The sequence below is a fragment of the Vigna unguiculata genome, chromosome 5 (assembly GCF_004118075.2).
Source record: "Vigna unguiculata cultivar IT97K-499-35 chromosome 5, ASM411807v1, whole genome shotgun sequence".
NCBI classification, from domain to species: domain Eukaryota; kingdom Viridiplantae; phylum Streptophyta; class Magnoliopsida; order Fabales; family Fabaceae; genus Vigna; species Vigna unguiculata.
Window position 1 is genome coordinate 25,799,666 of NC_040283.1, and position 21,834 is coordinate 25,821,499.

Here is a 21,834-nt window from a genome sequence, read left to right on the forward strand (position 1 = left end):
TTCATGAGAATCCAATAATTGAAGAAAAAAAAAAAACTCTTTAAAGTTCTTAGAGTTACATATAATGAATTTTAAAATTCTTCAAAATGTGATTCGTGATTCGGGGAAGCGTCTTCAAATTTGGTAATATTCACCAAATCAAATTGACGAGGTACGAATGGCTTATATAAAATGGGGTCCATATCATGACTCTTCCAGTTAGAATAGCTACAACTGAAAAATATGTTTTTGTAATGAAAATAATAATCAAAAACATGTTGAGAAATAAGATAGAGACTTAACAGGTAGTATGATAATATATATTGAAAGGGATATTGCAACAAACTTTAATTCTGATTCAATTATTGAAGATTTTAAGTCATTGAAATAGCGTAGAGCAGCACGATGACTAAAGGTAATTTTTTCTTTTTTTAATATATTATTGTTGATGATAAACTTTGTTTCACTTTCATATATATTATTGTCATATTTTGTTGGATTCTGTTATCATGTGTTTTATTTTGAGTAGAAAAATTGATTAGAGGAAATTTTTTTTTAATTAGAAAAAATAATTTATAAATAAAAAATATAACTTGATTCTCCTCAAATTTTTGTCCAAGTTTTGTCATTGATTACTCTCTGCATAACAAAAAAACTTAATTATCTTTGAATTTAAATTTTCTAATAAGAAAATGTTTCTTTTTCTAATTATTTTTTGTTTTATTCATAAATGAACGTCATATATTATTACAAAATCAAAAATAATGAACTATTTTCTTCTCTTAATACATTATATGCGTGTGACCTATAGGTTGTGATATTAATGAGAGTGAATATAACAAAATATATATAAAAGAAGCAATAGAGGAAACAACAAAGTAGAATGCATAAGGTACACGTGGTACGGGTGCAAGTTGCAAAACCAAGATTGTACGATCTAAGATGAGTCAAGCCCTATGCATGTGTGGTAGTATCTAGAGATCTCACTATAATGCTCTTAGTTGGGACTCTCAAACTGCACAAATCTCGAAGGCAAGGGTCAATGCTTAAATGCCCACCCTAAATTTGTGGGTCCAAATAACCTACCATCCTATTCTCCACTCGACTCCCATTCTTTTCCCTTCACAACACTGTTGTGATACCTCAATTTCTAGGACACAGTCACACTCACAAATGTTTTACAGTGCAAACGCTTAGCTGGTTTTGTTTGTACTTTGCCCTTAAAAAGACCAAGAACACTCATATCTAATAATATCTTCATGCCTTTCATTTTATTATCTTTTAGTTCAAGCTTCCACTCACCTTCCAAGTGACTCATTTCACTCTTTCTTTATTCACTCTCTCCAACCCAAGTCCACCCCACTTCTTCACTCTTTCTATTACACTCAATTACTCTCAATTTATATATAAAGCCTACTTACACTATCAAAACCCCACCTTCCCACAACAAAATTCACTCATGGCTTCTTCTTCTTCTTCTTCCTATCTGACAATCTCCCCAAGAAAGCTTCGTTCAGATTTGTATTCCTACTCCTACCAGGAGGATTCTAGCACCCCACTAGTGATAAATGTTCTGGCTTCGCTGATTGAGAGGAGCATGGCCAGAACAGAGAGGATCGTGAAGAATGGTTCTTGTTCTTTATCCAAGGCCATTAGCACAAACATCTTTTACTGCAGGGATATCCCAGACATGACGATCCAATCCTATCTAGAGAGAATTTTCAGGTACACTCGTGCAATACCGTCGGTGTATGTTGTGGCCTATGTCTACATTGACAGGTTTTGCCACAACAACCCAGGATTCAGAATCAATCCTAGGAATGTTCATAGGCTTCTCATTACAACAATCATGTTGGCCTCCAAGTATGTCGAGGACATGTAAGTTTTCTTCGCATTTGTTTCAATACTTGTTTGTGTCAATCTCATCACTTGCCAACAACTGAGGAAAGGGACAACTTTTTTAAGACTTTTGATTTGGTCTGTCTTGCTGGTGTCTGATAATGCATCAATTTCTAAACCATTGAATTAGCTTGGATTGAAATTCAGGGCATGATGTGTTGACAAAAACGGTTTACTTATTTTTTGTTTGGCAGGAATTATAGAAATTCCTACTTTGGAAAAGTTGGTGGGTTAACAACTGAAGAGCTGAACAAGCTGGAACTGGAATTCCTTTTCTTGATGGATTTCAAATTGCATGTAAATGTGAGTGTTTTTGAGAGCTATTGCTGCCATTTAGAAAGGGAAGTCAGCATTGGAGGAGGGTACCACATCGAGAGGACCCTGAGGTGTGCAGAAGAAATCAAGCAAGGCATAGAGAAGAGAAGGGTTTCACACACATTGCTCGTGTAATGTCGTAATGTTAGAGAGTTTTGGTTTTGTGTGGAAGGTTTCTTTTGGCCTGCAAATAAAGAAAAGCAGTTTATGTGTACAAATCGGTATAATACAAATCTAAATGTTTGTTGTGGCAATTGAGGTTAGGACAACGAGAGAGGAATGCTAAAGCTTCAGAAGTGTACAATTTGGTTTCTTCACAGTGTAAACACTGAATTTTCTATCCCCAAGAATTTTTTTTTCTGTGGGTAGTTTGCTTGTATTGGTACTTATCTACACGGTTTAATCCTTGAATTGTATCACTTGATTGTGTTCTTATTTTGACATATGGTAACTGAGATTTGGGTGCCCAAGGTGCAGAAAATTCACAGAAATAAGTATCAAATATTTATGTGTAAAAAGAAAATAATAGTGTAACTAATTATCAAAATGACCACGCGGCACATATGCATATGTGGACCGACAATGAGCACATGATTGACGGATGAAATAGTCTTACTAGTATTTAATCAACTACTTAGGTTACTTCCATGTAGATCCGTTATTTTATAATCTAGAGTAAAATTAGCATCAACAGATTTATATTTAATATATTAAAATAGTTAAGATGTATGATTAAATTAATTTAGCCACAAATCTTAAATTTAAATGATGTACTTTTCAGTTTTAATTGGTCGTCAAATAACTTTATTATTAATCTTCCTCCCTTTATAATATGCCCCGATATTGAAAATCACATCTAATGGAACATATTATGTGTTCTTGCGGAAACAAATAAGAGAAGTCAGACACAAATATTACCTTACTTCAATTTGCAATCTCTTGAGCTGGCTCCTCCTTGGCTTGCATATGTCATCTGCTGGTATCACGGTTTGGACCCATGAGGGGTTACCTGTGGAGAGGATTCCAACGATCAAGTCAGCCAAAATATTCTCAGAAAGTCAAATCTCTTGATTAAGGGATTAATGAATGCATACCTTTAATTCCTGGGGTCCACACGCATTTATAGAGTTATTAATTATGTTTGGCCTTGTCATGGGCTGGGCCATCGCTTGGGTCGTAGATGGGTCTGGGCTTGGCCCAAGCCCTTAGTTGATGATTGTTGGTATTAGGGGTCTTGTCTGTAATAATCTAAGTTTGGTCAATGGATGTCGTATGGTCCTCTAAAGTAGGCGGCCTAGGCCGCCTACGCTTGTCCGGTTATTCATTTGATAACTGCTCGCGGGGCTATACGTAGGCGGGTTTAGCCGTGCAGTTTTATTAGTCCGCCTAGGAGCAATATACCAGTCCGCCTAGGTGTAGTACACTAGTCCGCCTAGGTGCAGTACACCAGTCCCCCGACCTTTATAGGTGGAGGTGTAGCGGCAAAGGATGAGAAGTGTGAGCAGTATCACTAGTCCACCTAGGTGTAGTTCATTATGTTTGTGAGAAGAAAAGTGAACTTTTAGAATCACAGTATTTTGAAATAATGACATTCTATTATTTTAATAATAAAATACTTAAATATATATAAAAAATTCTTAAATAAGACTTATTACGTAAAATCATTTTATCTCTCTAAAAAGCCTTCTTTAAGAGTTCTTTTTCTTTTCTCTAAACTTTCTTACTCCTTGTTCATTTTGTCGAAGATCGGAGACAGTAGGATTGCTTCTTGCGGTGAGTTCATCAATATCAACCAATCAATTTTTTCTTTGGTGTAAATTAGTTTTTTGTCCTTTTCTCATCTCCTCCATTCAATCTGCTTTGCATGTGGGGTTTTCTACTTCCATGTGTTCTTGTGGGGTTTTCTCGAAATCCCTGTTGATTAGTGTCTTTGTTGGTATGGTCGAGTCATTTTGATGTTGTCTCTATGTGTAGAAAGGGGTACCCTACGAGTTAGGAGGAGTTTTAGCTTTTAGGGTTGTTGCAGCTTTATCAAGGTAAATGAAGCTAGACTATTTGATTTAGGTTATTCTTATATTTTTCTATGTTTTGCATGTCCTTGCTATGTTGAAATTTGATTGATATTGACTTTTTTTAATGAAAACTGACCTGGTGCAAATTGTTGATATGATATGCTTGATTTGGATGATTGATTTCATGTTTCAGTTTTGTTGTTTGAATTTGAGTTGGTTTGATAAAATTGGTACAAGTGGTCCAATTGGTACAAGCTTTAATGTTTTAAAATTGTTTTTGAATCAATTCACTAAGGAGAAGTACCAATTTGAGCAAGTAAATAGGTCTAAGTTTCTCCCCAAAATCATAATTTTTGTTGTTGTCATCTAAACTAGTGTCAAACGGTATCAGAATGGCATTGGGCACCATTATGCACTACAAGTCTAGATGGATTTTGGCTCTAGGGTGCTGAGCACTAGACTCCACCATTAAGCTCTAGATTTTTCAACTGGTTTGGCGTTGAGCGGTGACATGATGCCACTAAGCGCCGACATTGAGCATCGACGTTGAGCGCTGATGCTAAGCGTCAGATATCCTTTTTTTCTTATTTCTCCGATTTAGCTATTTTTGAACATCTTGTGATTGATGCTAAGCATATTTAATTGCTTTCATTATTGTAGATTAGAGGTGAAGATGTTGTTATGAGTATGTATGAGGATGGTGGTTAAGTAATTTCAGGGAAAGATTGTGTGGTGATAACTATTCGCACCCAAGTAGAGTAGAATATGTTATGTGGTTAGAGTTGCAAGAGATCCTAGTCATTGGACTTTTTTTGTCATAGGCGTGAAGGAGAATTACCTTATGTGTGGTTGGGTGATTAACCCTTGAGGTCAAGCTCTGCAAAGTTGGAGAACCACCATAGGTGCACACCTCCAATGAGTCTGATGTCAAGAGCATGTATCTGAAAAATTGAGTTTAGTGTCAATTGCTATGTGTGTGTGTGTGTGTGTGTATATATATATATATATATATATATGCTAAGTAATACGGCCCAATAAGACCCATTTAGTGTTACTGACCTAAAGTGATTGAAAGATATTCTGAGATACATTTGTTGGTGCAAATATCTATATATTAACATTATATGTGACTAAATCTCGGTAGTTTGATTACGTCATTATATTCCTTAATACCATATATTTACAGAATATTTGTTATATCAGATAAGGTGCCACATTATTATTATTATTATTATTATTATTGTTGTTGTTATTATTTATTTAAAGTAAGTTGTTATTTTATTGATATTGGTTAATATCTCATTACATGTTTTATCACATGGGTCCAAGACCTAAAAGGCCTTATAAAAACTTTTGGTATTCTCCATGGAATACACACTCTCTTATACTCATTTTCTTTTACTCTTAAGGATCAAAAACTCTCTTACTAACTTGAGCGTTGGAGAGTCTTTTGCAGGTGGACCTTCCCCTATGTTCCAGCCCTTAATAGCATACATCAGGATTTTCCAATGGGTCTTTCCTATGTTCCAATCATTAAGATCATTCAAGCCACCACTTGAATCTTACCACTTGTATGAAGGTCCAAGGTCCAAATTCCGGTCAGAACAATAACATATTCTCCTAATTGATAACTTACGATCCAAAGTAATAAATGTTTTAAACTCCACACTATCTTCTATAATTTAATCTTGGATGCCCCTTGAATCATCATCGAAAATTGTTGATGAACATAGTGACTATGATGAATAAAGATAGTAAAAGCTAGTGGCGGACCTTCATAGGGACAAGGGGCCATGGCCCCCAATTTATATATTTGATATTTTAATAAATTTTTATACATCTATATTTATATATAAGGAAAAGGCTTTTTATGGGTTGTTCAATTTCTTATTTTAAATATTTTTTAAATAAAAATAATTATTTTATTAATATTATCTTTTAAATGATTATTTGTGTAATTTAACTATTTTTTATTTGATTCTTTTTTTTAAACTCAATCATTTATTAATTATAGTAAAATAATAAAAATTATTTATATTTAGTTTTATAATTAATAATAATAATTATTATTATTATTATTATTTTATTATTTTTATTATCATAAAAAAGTAAAATACAATATTTTTACTAATTTATGAAAAAATTTTGAGATTACTTTTTTGTTTCTATTTTCGTTTAAAAATATCAAGTTGGTCCTCCAGTTTTTTTTATTTCAATTTGGTCTCGATAAATTAAAACATGATGCAAATTTGTCATTTTGGTTAAATTTCTTGAATCGAATTTTTCATCAAAATTAAAGTTGTGAATAAGGATGATTTGATTTGTTAGTGTAATTGACATAATCCTAATGTCAATTTTGATGAAAAATCTTTATTGCGCTTCAAAACATATCAAAGTACATCAATTTTTAAAAAATCGAGACTATATTGAGACTTAAAAAAGTAGATGAGCAACTTAACATTTATGGAAACAAAAAGAACAAAAAAGGTAATTCAAAGAAGGACAAATTAGAAACATAAAACTCAGATTCAATAGTACATGATAGAAAGGATTAGGTAGTACCAAGGGCACAAACTTGTGTTATTGAACTATAGTGACAGTTATAAAATACAAATTAACAAATTTAGTATAGAAAGAGAAAATTATTATTATTATATATATGTAATTATTTCCACTATAGTATTAATCTAGAGATAAGTGAGACAAGTAGATAAATTACTAGTGTGCTACCAAAACAATGTTATCAATGGATTGGTGTGTTACATACTAGTTGATAAATTCTTTAAATATTGTTCGACATGAATATGATATTTCTTTTTAGAAAGGTAAAAGAAGAGAAAAAAAAAACTAACAAGAGGAGAAACATTAAAGAGTGAATATAGATAAGAAGTTTGAAAAAAAAAATCATTCAAAATAAAGGTTTATAGAACCACCATGATATTAAGAACTCTAATATTATAACATCCCTGGCACCACCCCGGCCCAGCGGCATGTCAGGTTTGCAGCCCAATACACCCCAACTCCTCGCTCCAAGTGTCCCCCACTTCGCAAGGCAGATTGTTGTTAGTGGGTATCGAACTCCCAACCTGACCTTTAACACCCTCCCAACTGGAGAGATGTCACCAGCTGTGCAGCGCAACTGGTAGCATCTTGGGTTGGGGTGTATTGGGCTGCAGACCTGACATGCCGCTGGCCGGGGGTGGCGCTAGGGATGTTATAAATATCATCTTGAAAATGTAAAATTTAAAAATAATTGAATTTCATAAAACTAACTTATAAAATAAAATTAAAATAGAATTTGTACACTTATCTTCGGTGAACCTAGGTGCATCAATTATCTCAGTGAACTTAGGTGCGTCAATTATCTCTATAATATTATTTAAAACTTAATATTTTACATTGGAATATTTATTAAAACTTAATATTTCACATTGAAATATTATTTAAAACATATTTTTCATTAAAATATATGATATGACAAGATTGATTATTAATGATAACCAGACAAACAATTCCAAAATAAATGAGATGAAAGAAATGTACGTATTTTTAAATATATTCTTTCACCGTTTGACTAGAACTCACTTTTAAACTATTAGTTATAGTGGAATAATTTGTCAGTTGATTGTATTTGGTGGTAGTTGATTTTAAAGTAAAATAAATGCAAAAGGGACTTGCCAATTTTTGTTTTGTATTAAAAATCGATTTTATTAATTACTAAATTTTGGGAGGACAGCAATTAAAAGTCCATCTTCACCTTGAGTTAAAATTTCAATTTCTTTTAAAGAGTGTGTGGGTTAAAAAATTTAAAATTTATTGCTGCCAATGATACGAAACTTTAATATTATGAAATTTCAATTTCTTTTAAAGAGTGTGTGGGTTAAAAAATTTAAAATTTATCGCTGCCAATGATACGAAACTTTAATATTATGTTCTGTTTATTTTGAAGATAAAGCTATTCATTTGAAAAACTATTTATTTATTTTTACCAAATATACTTATTTAGCTTGTAAATAGAAGATCATAGTGAAATAAAAATTCTGATTAATGAAAAAAAATCAAAGGTGTCGATTTGTTAATATTTTTTAGTGATCAATTATGTAAGCTGTGGTCCACTGAAGTAAGTACAATCATACTGCATTCATTCAAATATTGCACCAAATGGCTATGAGATTTGCGTGGTCATGAAATAATTGCTATGCATAATTGCAAGATCTGAATGAATGAATAATAAATAATATTACTGGGATATATATCCAAGTGACATGAAAAAGATATTAAGAGTTGGATTACACCAACTTTTTTAATATGAAGCTGATTTAGAGAATCAACTAAATGATTACATGACATGATGGAACCCAAATAGTGTAGGATTCACTTAGTTATTATAGAAATTGAATGTTTTATGTGGGATATTCGTAATTTGAACATGTTTTTAATTTGCGTATAATGGTCCATTTCATTTCTAAATCCTGATATGTCTATTTAATAATAAACATGCCAATTGCATTTTTTTTAGGTTTATGATTTGCTTTAAAATTAAATAATCTGATTTGATGATTATAATATCAAATAAAATTTGATGAGAACCAAAATATTTATTAAATTTGCAAACATTAATGAAACCTAGTTGATAAATTTTAAGAATATTTTTTAAAAAATATAAAAGAAAAAAATATTTAAATTAAAATATATTTTAAATGTTTGTTTACTTCAATTTTTTAAATTATAATGAATCTATTTTTTACACACTAATAAAAGTTATAATACATTACTTGATCAAAATGACGCAAAGAACAAATAATAAACATAATAATAAAATTTTAGCATAGATCTTGTATCTTTTGAACCACAATATATGTTGGATGGTGGTAAAAAAATATTCATGGCAATTACATTAAATTTTTATATTGTAGTAAATAAAAATTATTTATACAACTATAGTGAAAAAATTAAAGTATGAATGTAATGAGTTAGAAAATAAAAAATAATTAGATAAAATTTATCGAAATAGTATTCTACATGATGAAAATAAACAAAAAATAAAAATATTAAAAAATTAACAAATGTGTGTCTTATAAACAATTTGGAGACTATTGGAAGGAATCACACAAAGGAAAACAAATATATAATTAATGGTATGATAAGATGAAAAATATCTTAGAGATCTAAGAAAACTTTTCAAATATCAACATATATACTCAATGGTTGATAAAAAAAATGACGTAAAAAATAAATAATAAACATAATAAAATTTTATCATAGATCTTGTATATTTTAAACTCCAATATATGTTGAATGGTGATAAAAAAATATTCATGACAATTACATTAAATTTTTATATTGTAGTAAATAAAAATTATTTATACAATTATAGTGAAAAAAAATTAAAGTATGATTGTAGTGAGTTAGAAAATAAAAAATAATTAGATAAAATTTATCGAAATAATATTCTACATGATGAAAATACACAAAAATAAAAATATTAAAAAATTAACGAATGTGTGTCTTATAAACAATTTGGAGACTATTGAAAGAAATTGCACAAAGAAAAATAAATGTATAATTAAGGGAATGATAAGACGAAAAATATCTTAGAGATCTAAGAAAACTTTTCAAATATCAACATATATACTCAATAGTTGAGAAATAACAAAATTTTTTTAGCGAAATAAAAGAGTTCAAATGAAACAAAAATTAATAATAATAAATAAATAATTTTTTTTATATTACCTAGTAAATGAATTGTTTATCCTATTAAACACTTAAATTGAGAGTATTACACATTCTCATGTGAAAGGAAAATATACAATAAATAAAAATATTAAAAAATAATAGAAATATTCAAATGTTAGATATAACTTTTTTTTAATTGACATACATCATTTTAACATAATTACATAAAGGTTATGATAATATAAAAAATATATTGGAGATGCGAATGTGTTTCATGACAAACCAAATATTTAGAAGAAATAAAAAATAGAAAGAATATATATATATATATATATATATATATATATATATATATATATATATATATATATATATGGTTACTGAATTAATTGTGAATATTTTAATAATTTAAAAGATGATGGAGATATGGCGGGGACAGGTATTATGGCGGGGATATATTCATCCCCATCCCCATCCCCATACCCAATCGAAAAAATCGGGGATTCCCCATACCCATACCCATACCCAGTCAATGCGGGGATTCCTCGTCAAAACGGGGACGGGTTCGGGCAATACCCACGGGGACAAGTTTATTTGCCATCTCTAAGCGCAGTCTTGGAGTTTAAATTTAACTCCTTACAATTATCCAGGGCACATCACGATGCCAAAACTAAACCAGATCCAACGTTCATTAGTAATCAAAATAGGAAATAAAAAGATAGACTAGTACATGGGCCATAGCCCCAAAAAGAAAACCCAAAGCAGTGAAATCCAGCCCAGATGGCTAAGCAGCGGAACCATCACCTCCCTATTGACCACGGGTGTTCCTCGCATCTGCTCACATCAACAAGTTGATGATCATCGCAAAAGAGAGAACCACATATATAAAACATACAACAAACAAATAGAAGGGTAAGTTAAAGCCAAAAGTGATTTTATCATGCAATCATATATACTTTCACAGTCAAATATACATACATCATCCAAGCATGTTATGACCTTCAAATCAATACACTAAGACTCGACTCATCCGGATACGTATAATTTAGTCAGATTCAGCGGATGCTTGCACTTGTGGTGGATATCTCTACTCACCCCCGAGCTGCTCACCCCCGAGCTAAGTGTTACAAGTGTTACAATGTTTCAATCTCCCACACACAAGGTTAGCCCTTAATGAGTTTCAGGTCTCCTGCTACTCTCACCACAAGAGTCAATCCACTCTAAGTGAGACTAACTGAGTCCTTAGAGTGTCAGGATGCAACCTTACCTTGAATCCTTACCAAATTATATAGATGAGGCACCACCATGGACTTCTACTAACAGGGGTCATGGAATTACGTCTCGACCACTGAAGCACGACCGTGAGATCTCACCTAGAGATCTCAAGGAATTATGTACTGACCATATACCAGTCATATTCAAACAACCAAGTAATATATTTATCATGCATATACATCTTATGTTAACCTTTATAGCCAACCTCTTTTATATTCCAGGTCAAACCCATACCAACTCCTCATACTCTATCCATGAATATAGAATTTTAACTCATCTCATTACCATGCCACTTTCATAACCAACCATTTCATGTTCATTACATGCCAAGAATTATCCAACTTCGTCATTCACAACTCATACACCCTTCCACTCATGCATATTCATTCCCCTCGTGCCATTATATAATAATCCAATCAAATACATGCCAAACACCTAAGAACAGGGAAAACACCAAACCAGAATGCACTCTCGCCCAACTTTTCGCTCAGGCTGAAGGGTCTCTCGCTTAGGCGAGCTCCCTTCGCCTAGGTGAGAGCTCGACACATAGAAACAGTGGCCTCTGCGCATTCTCGCTCAAAATTGAGCTGGTCGCCTGAGCGACCACTCGCATGGAAAGGTCTGGGCGAGTCTCTACGCATCTTGCCTAGGCGAGGCAAGCTCGCTTGAGCGAGATTATCAGATCTCGCCACTGTTTCCTTGCAACAGCCACACATACCAATCAAAACCAACATACTAAAACATTCCATGCATTCACAACATCACACCAACCATAGACTCGTAAAACAACAGCAGAACAACAGCTCGACACCAACCACGGACATAACAACTCTAGGAATAGGCTTAGAAGGCTAGAAAAACAACAGAACAGATCACAAGATGAGCTTGCTACAGAACCCTAACTGGGAAAACACGAAAATATACAAAGGGAAAAGTGGTATGAGTCGGAGAGTAACTTACGCGAGGCACGAATAAGCTTGAGTAGACTTGACGGAGGCTGGAGATCAAACCCTAGCAAAGGGTTGGGGCTGCTCTAAGAGGGGATAGGACATCTGTTTCTGCAAAGTGAGTGGAATGAAAGCGTTAGGGCGGATTAGGGTCTTTGGCTCCTTATGGGCCAGCCCTAGACCCAATTGAGTTGGGGCATCCCCTTGAATTTAGGGTATAATAATAATAAGGAAATTAGTGGACCTTACAATTATGGTGAAATATATTTTTTTTGTCTACATCGAGTATTTTGTTTTAAGCTAGTAAAACATACTACATTTAATTTGTCAAACATGATCTGATTATTTTTTTTTTCTTTTAACAAAACGTCATCAAAAGTGGTAGATTTCAAAAAATTAACGAGGTAAAAATGGATAAAATTAAAAACAAAAACGAATTTTAGACGATTTAGAGGGATAGAAGGCTTTATAGTAGTAAAATATTGTATTAGTAGCCGAAATAAAATAAAATAATTTAAAAACCAAAGTAATGCCCAAATAAAGCTTTCATTAATTTTTCTTATTAAAGCTATTGTTAGGTTGAGAGTCCTGTCTCGATGCAATTATGTGTAAATTGTAATCTCAATTAAAAATAATTCCCTAACTTGATTTGGATATGATGTATTACCAACCGATGACAGCTTCCATTTGCTTTTCATTTTAAAGCCATTAAAGTGCATCTTCTTGTTTTTGTTGTCTTTAAAGATGCCCAAATACCACTTGATGGGTTTTATCATATAAATTTAATAGTAGCAAATTATTAACAAATCTATATAAATACCATGACATTGAAATCAATCTTAAAAATTATAAGTTTGTAAATTATTTGTTTTTTTATTACTTTTATAGTAATGTGTACTCAATATATGAGATTTGAACTCACATCTTACTCTAAGACAACTCAAAAATACTTTTCCTCGTTTTTTTCTTTTTACATTCTTACAAATTCAAATCTCAAATATATATTATTGAACTAAATAGTTAAAATTTTAAATCAAAGTATAGTAATTTTACTACGCCTCATTGTCCTTTTTCATATTCTCCGTTTCATTTTGAGCAAGATAGGAAATAAGTAAAAATTTAACTTTTGTGCGCCGTTCACTAAATAGTTGATTTTGGGTCGAAATTTAAATAAAGCTGGAAGTAATTTTTTTTTTCACATTGAAAACAAATTCGAGATTCCAAAATCTTTAATAAAGCACACCCTTATACTCTTGGAAAATATGCCAGTCCAACACTTCTACTATTTTATCGAAAATACAAAACAAAAAATAAAGCATAATTCCAGGACTTATAAATTATTCACGATAAGAAATTATATTTCATACTACAAAAAGTGTCGGTAGCCTGGTAGAGTTTGCCGTTGACATTAGTTGTCGGTGACGTGACCTACGATGAAATAAATAGATAAATAAATAAATAAAAGGTTGGCATGAGAAAGAACTCGTAGCTCAGATGGTAAAAAGGCTCAAACATAGGCTCGTTCTTGTTTGTGTAATGCTCCATCTTTATGCACCACATAATTATAACATGTACTTCTATAATTTCTAGAAAACTTATTATTTTATTTTTCATGATTTATTCAATGGTGCTTTCTTCTCTATTTTCTCTTTCATTACTTTTGCTTGCTGTGTTTTTTCACTTCATTGGAAGTTTGATTTCTATTGTTATAAACTTAACGTTGTGTTTCACTATTTTTTTTTTATGTATAATAATTTTGACTATGTTTGTTAATAATTTGATGCAGGTGACATAAATTTACATTGACAATTTTGCTAACATAAATTTATGTTGGATGTTTATAAAGCCCGATATAAATTTATATTAGACTATTTAACATTTGACGTAAATTTTTCATATTATAATAAAAATAATTGATTTTGAATTAAAAACTGTAATATCCCATTTAATAGTTTTTGTACTACTAAATAAAATATTATATCATGATAACCCAAAACACACAGTAGGAAGGAGACTGATATATATATATATATATATATATATATATATATATATATATATATATATATATATATATATATATATATATATATACGATTAATTATACCAAGGGTTAACAAACACACCCAAGGTTTAAACGGAACATGAAATAGAAACTACTACTATATATCCACTGCCACAGTTCAACTCCTATCGAGGAGGGGAGTATCTTCACCTATACTTGTATCTGCTTACACCAAAATAGGCGATCATTGCAAAAAGAGAAAAAAACACACAGAGGACACAAACATAGGCAAGAAGGGTAAGATATCTTAATTAAGAAAAATCATACAATTCAATAATAAGTATAAATCAGAACTTATCACATCCGTCATAATTAATCAAGCTCCCATAACACAGTATAATACACATGATTCTAGACTCAATATCCGGATTATGTAAGGAACATTGGAGCTCTTGGTGGCTTGCACCTGTGACGGTTCCCAAACTCTGCAGAGTTTAGACACATGAGGTTATCACCCGACCGCTCATAGGGTAAGTCCCCTTCTCGTCTAAGACTTGATCAATTCCCAAAACTAGGACCTCCTGCTACTCCTCACGTCATAATCCATTTTGCTCTACCTGAGCGTGAATGATCATTGGAGTTTTAGGATACCTATCAAATTAGGATTCTTCATGTCCTTACACATACACTAACTTATTCTCTAGAATTTCCCTTGAATTTCTAGCACAACCACACCTTTTGATGATCTGATTTCATACAATCCTACCACATGTACTACCAGTCGCAATAATCCAAGCATAGTATAAACAAACATCACATTATATCATTTATTATAGCTTCGAATAATTAAAACAGAGGGATAATCAACAATTATGTAGAGAAACTCGCTCAAGCTAGAAGGTCTCGTTTGGGTGAGAGGGTCATCCTTGCTTAGGCGGGTCACTCTCGCCTAAGCGAGACTCAAACAGTGGGCAACTCTAAAACTGAGCGAATTCTCGCTTAGGCTAAGCTGTTTCGCTTAGACGAGAGCGTCTCTCGCTCAGGCGAAACCAGCTCGCCTAGGTGAGACCTCGCGCAATTTCAGGGGTGATTTCCTAGTGTTTGCGCTCAGGCGAGAGCTACTCACTTGGGCGAAAATACTAGGTTCCCAATCTGTTTCAACATGCAACAACACAAAATTTCGCACAATCCACTCATACATTCAATCACACCGTTCAAGCTCTCATACAACACTCAATCATGAACTTTAAAACCATTAGAAAGACTTCTATGCAAAAATTAAAGGAACCCCTCAAATGCACAACCTAAGAAGCTGGAATGTATGAACTTAAAGTGAGAATAAGGCTCCAGTTAGGTTTTAAAGAGGGAGATGCTCCAACATTCGAATTTGCAGAGAAAAGAGAAAAAATTAAAGTGGACTTATGAGAATGGGAAGGAAGAACAGCTTGAGGGAGAAGTTCTACTCCAATTTCGGTGTTGCTAGCTGCAACAAGAAGATAGGGTGGATCAGAATGAGAAATTCAGTTTTCTGGATGGAGAGGAGTGGAAATTAAGAAGGTGGATGCAGAGTGTGAGTATTTAGGAGAGTGTGGTTCTTGTGTGTGGGTAGTGGAGAGAAGAATGGGAATTAAATGGGTTTTACATTCTCCCCAACAACAAAAATTTTTGACTCGAAAATTGAGACTTACAAGAGAACAGGTGCGGATATGACTTTCTCACGTCTTCTTCTAATTCCCATGTAGAATCACCTGTTCTCTTGTTCCAAATGACTTGGACTAGACTAATGGACTTCCCTCTGAGCTGTCTTGTCTGGGTATCAACAAGACCAACAGGCTGAACCTCCACTGAAAGATCTCCTCTAATCCGCAAGTCTTCCACCTCAAGCACATGAGAGGGGTCAGTCAGCCACATACTTCCTTAATTGTGAAACGTGAAACACTGAGTGGAGGTTGGCCAATGGAGGAGGCAAGGCGATCTCATAAGTCACTGGTCCAATCCTCCTCAAGATCTGATATGGACCGATGAACTTAGGAGACAACTTCCTTGAACGAATAGCCCTTCCTACACCAGTAGTCAGGGTAATCCTCAAGAAAACATGGTCTCCAGGTGCAAACTCCAAAGGTCTTCTCCTCTGATCAGCATAAGATTTCTGCCTACTTTGAGATGCCTTCATCCTTTCCTGTATTAGCTTGACCTTCTCAGTGGTCTACCTCAACAACTCTGGTCCACTACCACTGACTTTCCATCTTGGTACCAGCACAAAGGAGTCATGCACCTCTTGCCATAGAGAGCCTCGTACGGTGTCATGCCAATACTTGCATGGAAGCTATCATTGTAGGTAAACTCCACCAGAGGCAAAACCTCATCCCAGGCACCCAGATGATCAAGCACGCACGTCCACAAGAGATCCTCAAGAGACAGGATTGTCCTCTCGGACTGACCATCTGTTTGGGGGTGATAAGCTGAGCTCATAGGCAACTTGCTGCTTAAGGCGCTCTGCAACGTTTGCCAAAAACGGGATATGAATCTTAGATCCCTATCCGAGACTATACTCGACGACACTCCATGCAACTTCATGATTTCATCGATATACAACTGTGCCAGCTTCGACATGGACATCCTCAGATTTAGTGCTAGGAACGGGGCGTTATTGGTCAGGTGATCTACAATAACCTAGATGTCATCATGGTTCCTCACAGTTCGTGGCAAGTAGGTAACAAATTCCATAGCAATGCTATCCCACTTCCATTCTGGTATCTCCACCTATTGCAACATCCCTCCAGGTCTCTAATGCTCTGTTTTGGCCTTCTAACAGGTCAAGCATGATGACATAAATCGAGCAACATCTTATTTCATGCTTGACCACTAGAAGGATTTCCTCAAATCCTGATACATTTTAGTCATGCCTGGATGCATGCTAAAATGACTTTTGTGCCCTTCTTCGAGAATCATGCTCTTCACCTCCATGTCTTCAGGTATGCAAACTTTGGCTTTCTCGGTGCCAAGCAACTCTACCGTTTTCTGCAACTTGGGGTCAGACAATTGCCTTTCCTTTATCATACCAAGGAAATCATTAGATACCACTAGGTGGTTGCATCTAATGACACCCTATCCTAAAACCACCTGTAACCGCATATCTCTGAACTGTTCCACCAAGTCCAACTCCTTAACCATCATGTAAGATGCATGAATTGTTTTTCTGCTCAAGGCGTCAACCACCACATTTGCCTTCCCTATATGATATAAAAACCGAAGTCAAAGTCTTTCAAGAACTTTATCCATTGCCTTTGTCTCATATTTAACTCCTTCTGGTCAAACAGGTATTTCAGGCTTTTGTGGTCACTGAAAACCTGGAACTGTGCACCATACAAATAATGCCTCCATATCTTTAGAGCAAACACCACAGCTGCTAGCTTCAAATCGTGCATGGGATAGTTTTTCTCATGATTCTTCAACTGTCTTGAGGCATACACGACCACCCTTTTGTCTTGCATCAGGACAAACCTTAATCCCTAATGGGAGGCATCATAGTAAATCTCAAAAGGCTTGCTGGTATCAGGGATTACTAGCACGGGGCACTAGTCAGCTTCTGCTTCAACTCTTGAAAGCTCTCTTCGCACCGGTCGATCCAAGCAAAAGGCTGATCTTTGCGAGTCAGTTGAGTCAAGGGTGCTACTATTTTGGAAAATCCCTCAATGAACCTCCTATAATAGCTTGCCAACCCCACAAAGCTCCTAATTTCAATCGCTGACTTAGGACGCTCCCACTTTAACACAGGTTCCACCTGGGATGGATCTACAGATATGGCCTGAGCTGAGATCATATGTCCCAAGAATTAGACTGTGATCATCCAAAACTTGCACTTTAACAGTTTCACATACAACTGCTTCTCTCTCAAGATGCTCAGAACTGTCCTCAGATGCTCTATGTGCTCTTCATGAGTTCAAGAGTAGATTAAGATATCATCGATGAAAACCACCACAAATTTGTCTAGAAACGGCCTGAAGATTCTGTTCATATAGTCCATGAATAAGGCGGGGGCGTTAGTCACACCAAAAGGCATCACTACGTACTCGTAATGCCCGTATCTGGACCTGAAAGCGGTCTTCTGCACATCATCAAACTTGACTTGAATCTGATGGTATCTTGATCTCAGATCGATTTTAGAAAACATCACAACTCTGTGCAACTGATCCATCAAGTCGTCTATCCTTGGCAAAGGATATTTGTTCTTAATGGTTAACTTGTTTAGCTCCCTGTAGTCCACATAGAGCCTAGAACTGCCGTCTTTCTTCTTGACCAACAACACTGCGCTTCCCAGGGTGACATGCTTGGTCTGATGAACTGTTTCTCTAGTAGTTCTTCAATCTGTTTCTTCAATTCTACCAACTCAGCAAGAGCCATTCTGTAAGGTGCTATTGATACTGGCCCTACTCCCGGAACAAGATCATTGGAGAACTCTATTTCCCTAGGAGGGGGTAAGCCAGACACATCTTCTAGAAACACAACTGGCAAGTCTTTTACTACAGGTGTCTCAATATTTCTGCCTCCCTTCTCAACAGATAGTTGAGTCAGAATTAAGAAACACTGGTACCCTTCCTTGATTGCCTTATCCACCTGCTGTAAGGACACCAATTGATCTTCATCTTCCAAGTTAGGGAATAACACCTTTTTCTCATTGCAATCAATGAGAATACGATTGGTGAATAGCCAATCCATTCCCAAGATTACATCTAACCTTTCTAGAGGTAAACAAATAAGGTTTACCTTATACTTACGTCCTTTAAACCTAGATCAAACACCTAACACACATTGTCAAGGTTTTGACCATCCCAGAAGCAGGCATGGACACCACCAGGTCATACTGGAGTTCCCTCATCGTAAAACCCAACTCTACCACTTTAGATTCTGACATAAAGGAGTGTGTCGCTCTAGAATCATATAAGACATTCAAGTTCCTACCAGCAATCACAGAAGACCTGATGATGAGGTTACCTGATCCAGTCGCCTCTGCACCCGTCATGGCATACACTCGACCAACTGCCTGAGGTCTTGCACTTCCCCTTATCTGTTGTGGTTGAGACTGTGTTGGAGGCCTTGGCACTACGCTCCTACCAGTGGGGCAATCTCTGAAGAAGTAGCCCTCCTGGCCACATTTGTGACATGTTTGTCTGTCACCAAGCTAAGGGCAAGTACTCTTCATGTGGGGCCCTCCACAATGATAACACTACGGCTTGTGAGATTGATGCTGATTAGACTAGGGTGAGAATCTTCTAGACCCCTGAGGCTGAGGTCTAGAGTATGGTTTCCTCCTATCATCCTATCTGCTCGTGGACCCAAATGGTCCTCCCACCTTCTGTTGAGACCGTTGCTGAGCTTCAACTTCAGCTTTTAACATCTCCATTACCCTTGCTTTCTCTACCAAAGCAGGGAACACCGTGATAGAGAGTGGGGCCACCATAAGTTTAAGATCGCCTCTCAACCCATTCTCAAACTTTCTACATTTCCAATCCTCTACCATCCTCAGGGTGTGAAATCTTCCCAAGTGTTTGAACTTCTTCGCGTACTCAGATACTGACATGCCTCCTTGCATCAGTTGCAAGAACTCAACCTCCTTTGCATACCTCACACTATTAGGGAAGTACTCAACATAAAATTTTTTCTTGAATAGATCCCAAGTAATTGGTTCCCTGCTATCCTCCAACATCATCTTCAGGATGGACCACCAGTGCACGACCTCCCCAGCAAGAAGGTACTCAGTGTAGGCTAGTGTGTTCTTTACAGGACATATCTTTGCATCATAGATCCGTTCCATATCTCGCATCCACTAATCTGCTCCATCTGGGCTAGTCTTGCCATCAAAAGGGGATGGATGATGCTGTAGAAAATCCTCCAAACTCCACTCTTGCACACGTGATGGTGGAGCTTGGGAAGAACCGGCTGTTGAACGGTTTTCTCCTATCTAGCGTAAGGCTTCCAAATGCCTCTATTGAGTTGGCTCTGCTGCTAGCCTAGCATACTCCATCTGTTGCAAGGCTAGGTTGTGCTAATTCACCATGTTAGCACTCTGCTACTGCATGGCTGCAATCGTCGCTTCAATTGCTCCACCAAATAAGGATTATCTGGGTTTGGAAGGGGAGGAGGAGGAGGCCTAGGTGCCATAGTTCTGACCACACAAAGAGAGAACCATCAGTCCGACTAGTAGATACTACAACCATACTAAAGACATTATGAAGAACATGCAACAGAAACTAAGCAACCTCACACCTACAGATCCTAGAGGAACTACTGTTCTGATACCAAAAATGTACCATCCCATTTAATAGTTTTTGTACTACTAAATAAAATATTATATCATGATAACCTAAAACAGATAGTAGGAAGGAGACTGATATATATATATATATATATATATATATATATATATATATATATATATATATATATATATATATATAATACCCATACAATCATCCAAATAACTATAAACGAACTAGTTATATTTACAGTCGATGCTAGAAAGGGTTAACAAAAACACCCAAGGTTTAAACGGAACATGAAATAGAAACTACTACTAGATATCCACTACCACAGTTCAACTCCTATCGAGGAGGGAAGTATCTTCGCCTGTACTTGTATCTGCTTACACCAAAATAGGCCATCATTGCAAAAAGAGAAAAAAACACACAAAGGAAACAAACATAAACAAGAATGATAAGTTATCTTATTTAAGAGAAATCATACAATTCGAAAATAAGTATAAATTAGAACTTATCACATCCGTCATAATTAATCAAGCTCCCATAACACAGTATAATACACATGACTCTAGACTCAATATCCGGATTATGTAAGGAACATTGGAGGTCTTGGTGGCTTGCACCCGTGACGGTTCCCAAACTCTACAGAGTTTGGACACATGGGGTTATCACCCGACCGCTCACAGGGTAAGTACCCTTCGCGTCTAAGACTTGATCAAGTCCAAAAACTAGGACCTTCTGCTACTCCTCATGACATAATCCATTCTGTTCTACCTGAGCGTGAATGATCATTGGAGTTTCAGGATACCAACCAAATTAGGAGTCCTCATGTCCTTACACATACACTAACTTATTCTCTAGAATTTCCCTTGAAATTCTAGCGCAACCACACCTTCTGATGATATGATTTCAAACAATTCTACCACATGTACTACCAGTCACAATAATCTAAGCATAGTATAAACAAACATCACATTATATCATTTATTATAGCTTCCAATAATTAAAACAGAGGGATACTCAACAATTCTGCAGAGAAACTCGCTCAAGCTAGAAGGTCTCGCTTGGGCGACAGAGTCATCCTCGCTTAGGCGGGTCACTCTTGTGTAAGTGAGACTCAAACAGTGGGCAACTCTAAAACTGAGCGAATTCTCGCTCAGGCTAAGTTGTTTCGCTTAGAAGAGAGTGTCTCTCGCTCAGGCGAAACCAGATCGCTTAGACGAGACCTCGTGTAGTTTCAAGGGTGAGTTCTTGGTGTTTTCGCTCAGGCGAGAGCTACTCGCTTGGCAGAAAATACCAGGTTCCCAATCTATTTCAACATGCAACAACACGAGATTTTGCACAATCCACTCATACATTCAATCACACCATTCAAGCCCTTATACAACACTCATTCATGAACTTTAAAACCATTAGAAAGACTTCTATGCAAAAATTAAAGAAAATTGGCTAGCTTCCCTTACCTT

At 35.3% G+C, this 21,834-nt stretch overlaps 3 protein-coding genes and 1 pseudogene across 3 annotated transcripts; 1 reads left to right on the forward strand and 3 right to left on the reverse strand.

Annotated features, from left to right (window-relative positions):
- The first annotated feature begins 1,279 nt into the window (after window positions 1-1,279).
- Window positions 1,280-2,634, forward strand: LOC114183783 (annotated as a pseudogene).
- Window positions 2,635-15,412: 12,778 nt separating this feature from the next.
- Window positions 15,413-16,281, reverse strand: LOC114184533. The gene is made up of 3 exons (XM_028071842.1): window positions 16,039-16,281; window positions 15,797-15,986; window positions 15,413-15,591 (listed from the first exon to the last, which is right to left on the reverse strand). The coding sequence occupies exons 1-3, from the start codon at window positions 16,279-16,281 to the stop codon at window positions 15,413-15,415; spliced, it is 612 nt and encodes a 203-aa protein (XP_027927643.1).
- A 2,075-nt stretch (window positions 16,282-18,356) lies between these two features.
- On the reverse strand, window positions 18,357-18,827 carry LOC114184534. Its single transcript, XM_028071843.1, has one exon. The coding sequence runs from the start codon at window positions 18,825-18,827 to the stop codon at window positions 18,357-18,359; it is 471 nt and encodes a 156-aa protein (XP_027927644.1).
- A 70-nt stretch (window positions 18,828-18,897) lies between these two features.
- On the reverse strand, window positions 18,898-19,923 carry LOC114184535. The gene is made up of 2 exons (XM_028071844.1): window positions 19,462-19,923; window positions 18,898-19,254 (listed from the first exon to the last, which is right to left on the reverse strand). The coding sequence occupies exons 1-2, from the start codon at window positions 19,921-19,923 to the stop codon at window positions 18,898-18,900; spliced, it is 819 nt and encodes a 272-aa protein (XP_027927645.1).
- Between the last annotated feature and the right edge of the window lie 1,911 nt (window positions 19,924-21,834).